We start from the raw sequence: 6,757 nt of genomic DNA, 5'->3' as shown, positions 1-6,757 counted from the left end.
CAGCAGCCCTGCTCCTAGCTGGGGCTCTGTCAATTTTACTGCTAGAGTGGTGAAATGGAGGAGAGTGACAGCCCCACCACTGCTATGAGGGGACCCAGCCTCTCCAGTGATACTGCTTCCCCCTAGTGCTGCTGCCAGAAGCCCTAGGCACCTCTCGTCAAGGTGGTTTTATTTTGTCAAAAAAAAGGTGGTTTTTGTCGGCGGGGTGGTGGTGACTCCACTGCCTACCCCAGCACTGTTGTTTCAACCAGAGCGGACTTTGGTGGACAAAACTCTGGCGTGTAGACCAGGCCTCAGTGTCCAGAGAGCAGCAGGACGTGGGGACGAGGAGGAAGAGGAGGAGGTGGTGCTAGGCTCCGTGTATGTTTCCTGCTGCGGGCCCCCCTTTGTTGAAATTTCGCTCCTGCCTGGCTTTTTCTCCGGGGAAAAAACACCCAGCGCCGCGGGAGCCGGTGGTGAGGGACGGAGCCCTCCAGCGAGGGCCTGAACCCGCCTCACAACAGTAAATAAAAGGAAGGCGCCGCCTCGCTCCTCTCCCCCAGCGATGGGGGCGGCAGATGTGAGGGAGAGCCGCGCTGGGCCTGCGGCGGGCAGGTGACCGCGTCTCGCACGCCCCGGCCGGGTCAGACTCTGCCTCAGTCTCGGGGGCGGCAGCGGCGGGCGCAGGAGTCCCGCTGACGCGCGGAGCGCAGCGGACCGTGTCCGGCCAGCCCCCTGCTGCCGCCGCCGGGAGAAGGCAGAGAGCGGCCGTGAAGCCTGGGCCCCGCTCGGGCGGCCGGGGCCGGGCTCGCGATGCGGCTGGAGGCGAGGGAGGCCGCGCTTCGGCGGCTGCTGCTGCTGCTGCTTGCTGCTGCCTGGTGGGGGGCCCTGGCTGGCCCCGGCCCCGGCCCGGCGGTGCGCAGCCTGCGAGGGAGCTGGCGGCTGAGCAACGGGAACGGCTCGGTGGTGCTGAGCGGGGAGGTGCCTGGCTGCGTCCACACGGCCTTGCTCCGCCAGGGCCTCATCCAGGTACTGTGCGAGCCGGGCCGCGCTCCCTAGTCTCCTCGCAGCGGCCGGGGGGAGGGCGGGTTAAAGCGAGCGGCCCCGGCCCTATGCCTGAGGCGGCCTCTCAGCCAAGAGGAGTGGGGGGAGCCCGCCGCCTTTGCCCCGGCCACAGCGCGTGTTTCCGGCAGTCTAGCTGCCCATGATCCGGCTGCAGGGATCAGAGCACCGCGCTGGGCGAGGGCAGGAGGCTGGTGGGTCGCTGGGTCTCTCTCCCCACCTCCCTCCCCGCCGTGTTCCTGCTCCAGCGCTGTGCTGCGGGCTTAGGTTGCAGACAGGGCCGGGCCTGGGCGTGGGGATTGCTGGGGTTGTTCTGGTGGATGTGGGTAAAAAGAGATGAACACAGCGTGGTGATTGCGGGGGAGCGGGGCGTTGTGTTCTGTCAAGTGTCAAAAACGTGAAGTAAAAGGTAAATAGCCCGAGAGCACTTGACAGGGAACCCAAGGGCGGTATCTTTTAGGAAAATGCTCCGATGGGCTCTGCTCCCGGGTTGTCGCCAACACCGCAAGTTTCGCTAGCATTGCTGTAGTTAAAATTTCACGTTCATTGGACATTTTTCATTTCAAAGGGTGCCAAATCTCGCTATGCACAGCACCACTGAAATGCAGCCATCTCTCAAGTGGCCCTGTGGTTGCACAGAGTGTGGAGCGCAAAAATGGAGGCCAACGACACCGGCACAAACATCTTGTCTTATGAAAAGCATCCCACGCCTAGGGTCTTTGATGGCCACTTGGTATAGACAGAACTGAAGCGTTTAAACAGCCTCCCACAGTGGAGTGCACATTTACTCAATTTATCTACCTCAGAAGGATGAAATCCTGAATTGACCCTGTTGAAATACGTAGTTGCAGGGAGTCAGGGGATTTCAAGACTGCTGCTTAGTCCACTAACCCAGTGGTTCTCAGCCTTTCCAGACTACTGTACACCTTTCAGGAGTCTGATTTGTCTTGCGTATCCCAGGTTTCACTTCACTTAAAAAGAACTTGCTTACAAAAGCGTCACAGCGCGCTACTGAAAAATTGCTCATTTCTAGCATATAATTATAAAATAAATCAATTGGAATGTAAATATTGTACTTACATTTCAATGTATAATATATAGAGCAGTATAAATAAGTCGTATGAAATTTTAGTTTGTACTGATTTCACTCGTGCTTTTTATGTAGCCTGTTGTAAAACGTGGCAAATATCTAGATGAGTTGATGTACCCCCTGGAAGACCTCTGTGTACCCCCAGGGGTACACATACCCCTGGTTGAGAACCACTACACTAACCCACCCCGTCAAGGCCCGGTAGAGTACTGCAGAATTTTGACGTCATACATACATTCGTAGTGTAGTAGGGGAGGCAAATCCTGTCTTTCATGTTGTATCATGAATTACTCGACTACCGTTAAGAGGATTGTTCCTATCGATAGCTTTTCAGAGTTTTTGCAACTTGTATTTTTGTATCCTTTCGCATAGGTGCTGGAACTAGGAGTGCTGGGCGTGCTGCTGCACCCTCTGGTTTCAAGTGGTTTCCATCATATACAGGATCCACGATTTGATTCAATGGCTCTCAGCACCCTTACTATACAAATCGTTCCAGCACCATTGTCCTTTCCTGCTTCTTTTAGCTTTCAGGTTTAGAAGAACCCAGGTGCCCCTTTCCTGTAATAATGGGGTCCAGTTCTTGTTCTATAAATCCATGGCAAAACTCTCTTTTCATCCGTTCAGAGCAGAAGCAGGCCCAGTGTGGCTAACACCAAACAAAAAACCTTTGGATTGCTAATCCGGCCTCTTTCCCCCAAATGGGGTGTATAATGTTACTGTTGATAGACATCTCTGCTGGTGCTGCCAGGTGTTGCAGTAATGCTGTGAATAAGTCATTCAAGGGCAGTGGAAGCTATGACCAGTGCGGTGACTCACACCGGTAAGGTACTGTTGTAATGGAAGCCGCAAACATTTAACTACCCTTTTTGACATTAGTAAGTGTGTGATTTCAGTTTTGAACAGCAGCCGGGCACTTGGAGCTTAGTTCAAGCTCATGCAGAAGGGTAGAACTCTGTGCCTGTGTGAGCCCCTGTTGACTTCAGTCAGTTTGCAGCCTTAGGGCTTGTCTACACGCAGATTCGCATGAGTTTAGTTAAACTGGTGAAAATCCTTGTGTGGACGTTTAAAAGTGGCTTATTTTGATGTGGGGTGGAGGGGAGGGAAAAGCTTTGAGGCAGCTGGCAGAAGTGGAGCTCAACGGCTTGTGATGGGATCCATTTATTGTGGCCAGCATTTTTTTTTTTAAATATTATCGGGGACAGTTCTCCCAATATGTGTAAGGTCTGGATGCCACCAAGAGAAAAAACATGAGGTCATTTTGAGTGCTACTGAGCACCTCACTTCAGCAACATTCATTGGTACTCATTATCTCTAAAAATCCGGGCACTTTTTTTGTAGGTGTCCAAATATGGATTTAAGAGCTTAACTTTAGGCAGCTAAATTTGAAAATACTTGGTCTGGAATCATTTTTTCTTTTTCCCCCTCCCTCTCCCAGAGTTGATGTCCCCTGTCATCACACTTAAAGAGAATAGTCAGCCAAATATCTTTTAGGTCTTATTCGACCAAACAAGATGTATCAACATGTAACTTATTCATGCAAGCTTTATGCTAGCAAGGGTGATCCTTTTGTATGTGTACTTCAAATATTGTATGATGCCATTTCTACTGGCAGGTGTCTCCTACCGAATTCTTGACACTGATGGATAGGGCTCTTGTAGTCAGATTTTCTTACCAGCCATTTACCTTTAAATAAGGTGGCTGTTTTGTTATATGAGCTGCTTCTCTGATTTGTAGACCACTGTAGTGCAGTGAATTCCATAAAAGTCTGAGCTCAAGTGTCTGCATGTCACAAGTGATGCTTGTGCCATTCTGAAAATGAAATTGTTTTTTACTAGGAGTTTAATTATCAGTTTGTGTAAATTGTTGCCTTTGACACTTTCTTGTAGCTCATATTTTTCAGAGCTGCCCAAAGACCAACCGTGTCATTCATCAGGTGGTTCTGTTTTTAATTATTATTTGTATTACTGTAGCATCTAGGAGCCCTAGTCATGGACCAGGACCCCATTTCGCTAGGCATTAATTACATGACATTCATTGAGGAAAGTAATTGGTTAATATAAATGTACAGTTTTCTATTAAAATGTTTACTGCAGTGTAGGTTGAAACTGACCTGGCAAGTTAAAGAGCCAGAATGAAACTGACTAGTACTGAAGGCCCTATAAATTCAAATAGATTTTAGTTGGTACTTAGACATGAAAAGATTAAACGTCATTGCTCTATACCACCTTGTGCCCCCTTTTATTCTTTATAATGTATAAAGAAGGCTTGATTTCCCCCCCACCCCTCCAAAAAAAACCCAGCAAACCTATAGGTTTTTCCTCCTTGTTTGTTACATTTTGAAGTTCAGATCCTATCTAACCTGGAAGGCTCTATGATGACTGAAGAGTTAGTGAAATGGTGCCCTCCCAGGACTTGACAACAGTTGAGGGGAAGGGATTTTTAGTCACACTGTTTAAAACTGTTTTATTTTGTGCACACCTATATATTTTCACTCACTATTAAACATTCTGGAGAAAAGATTTCACTCAGCACCTTCACTCCTTCAGTGATGGGTGAGAGCTAACAATACACCTGCTCTGAGACCCCCCCAGGATGTCCTTCAGTAGATTGTAAGATGATGAGACAATATTCCTGTTAGTTCCAAAGTCAAACAAAACAAACCACACCCTCAAAAAACCAAGTAGCAAAAATTCAGACAAACAAAAAATCTTCCAGGTTCAAAGTGAGTTTAAAATTTTTTTTTCACATCTCACTTTTAAGAAACACGAGGAAGCCTAGAAATGTGTTGGATATGAATATGGATGGTTGAATCAAATGAAAAGAACTTTTTGACATTGCACAGAGAACTCTCCAGCCAAAGGCCAGGCAACAAAATTACTATAAGCATTAGGAAATGGAACACCTACTCACTTCAGATAAGCTGCTTGGACAGTCATCCAATGGTAGCACTTTTTGTCACTAGTAGGTGCAGCTAGATTCAGAGTAGTGGTTTAGAGTTGTCTGGTTCTGTTTTCTCAGCCATCAGTTTCCTTACTGTGGGTTTTCTCAGGCCTAGGACGTGATGCTATCATCAAACAAAGCAATGGGGCTGGATTGATCATTGAAAGAAATTTTGGATGAATAAATGAAATAATCTTGAGATTGTAATTGCTGTTCTGGGCAGCAAACTGAACAAAACTGTAGCATGTTTAAACAATCTAGAAAGTGACATTGATGGTGTCAGGCTTCAGACCACACACACAGTCCCTTACTCACCAGCATTCAATTGCATGAAAAAATCTAGTCATAAGTGTACTACATCTGCTCCTGCAGTTGAAGGTATCATTGCCACGTTGTTTTGGCCCAAGCTTTATTTTTAGTTAAAGATTTTACAAAAGCTAATAATAGAAATAGCTTCCTGCAATATAAACCAAATCAAATTAAATCCAGACTATTAAGATATAAGCATTCCCTTGTGTGTCTGCAACTAGATCTGAGTGAATAATTAATACATAATTTGTGCTGAATCGAGCCTCAAATGTCTGGGAGCCTTTTGCAATTTTCTTCAATGTATTTGTTTAAAATTATTTGCTGAATAGCTTCCATGCATAATTATTGATCTTCAGCTTGTTCACCTGCACTTTGTTGTATTTGATATCCAAAATGTGATGTGTTGGTCAGTTGGACATGTAGGTTAAATGGTATTTTTTCTATGCCCAGATTGGTTGAGCATAACTCTTAGATCAAATTTCGAGTTTGATTGCTAGTGTTTATACATAGAATTATAGAAATTATAGGAAGGTACCTTGAGAGGTCATCAAGCGCAGCCCCCTGTGCTGAGGCAGGACCAAGTAAACCTAGACCATCCTTGACAGGTTTTTGTCCAACCTGTTCTGTTCTTGAAACTCCAATGATTTTTGGACCTTATTTGTTAATATTTTTGGATATCTGCTTAAAACTCTCTCTCTGTTCCTATGAGCATTCCGAGCAGGAAACTCCATCACTAAAATAGTAATGCAAAGTGAACACCAAGAGATGTGAATACAGGCACAATTTTGAATTAACTGTTTTTTATTTGAGGGAATGTTTTCAGAGAAACGTTTTGAGCTACCTGTAAAAGCAGCATTGTCAGCAGCATTGTATTGACAGCAAACAATACCAACTAGCTTAGTTTGATCGAATAACAAATTACTTAACTGTGAAAAATAGCTTTAAGGTCTGATCGTCCTCTCCTGCAGAAATACCCATGTTAAGGGTCTTTGCCAAACTGTTCCTGGAATATTAGAACTTCTCCCTTTCACCCAAATAAACATAAATAAGGATTTGTCCCCTGGCCCACAGAGCCCCAGAATCTTCAGGAGGCCAGAGGTATCTATGTGGATGTTTCTGCACTAGCTCTGAAGCACTTGCCTTCTTCTAGCTCCCAGTCTGTATGCCTCTCCTGGCACCGTTCTGCCAGTGCTTCCTCTTCCGGGAGTCTCTATGAAGAAGGTGGGTTTGATGGCATGGAGTGGGAGGCTTCAAACCAACTACTGCAACCTTACATTTGGGGGGGGGGTTATATCTCTGCAGATACCAAGTGGGTCTTTGGGGGAGGGAAGTAATGCACACACTCCGTGTCCCGTCCTATCTTCCTCCAGCTTTCTG

At 46.5% G+C, this 6,757-nt stretch overlaps 1 protein-coding gene across 1 annotated transcript in view; it reads left to right on the top strand.

The window, feature by feature from the left end:
• Window positions 1-539: 539 nt before the first annotated feature.
• Window positions 540-6,757, top strand: part of MANBA (mannosidase beta) — a 77,482-nt gene continuing 71,264 nt past the window's right edge. The window contains exon 1 of the mRNA XM_067568262.1: window positions 540-1,008. Within this exon, the coding sequence (XP_067424363.1) occupies window positions 793-1,008 (216 nt within the window). The 5' untranslated portion in view covers window positions 540-792. The remainder of the gene's footprint in view (window positions 1,009-6,757) is intronic.

The sequence above is a fragment of the Emydura macquarii genome, unplaced genomic scaffold, assembly GCF_026122565.2.
Source record: "Emydura macquarii macquarii isolate MOO-44397 ecotype Brisbane River unplaced genomic scaffold, CSIRO-AGI_Emac_v2 contig_2863, whole genome shotgun sequence".
Lineage (NCBI taxonomy): Eukaryota > Metazoa > Chordata > Testudines > Chelidae > Emydura > Emydura macquarii.
This window is presented reverse-complemented; position numbering and strand designations above follow the sequence as displayed.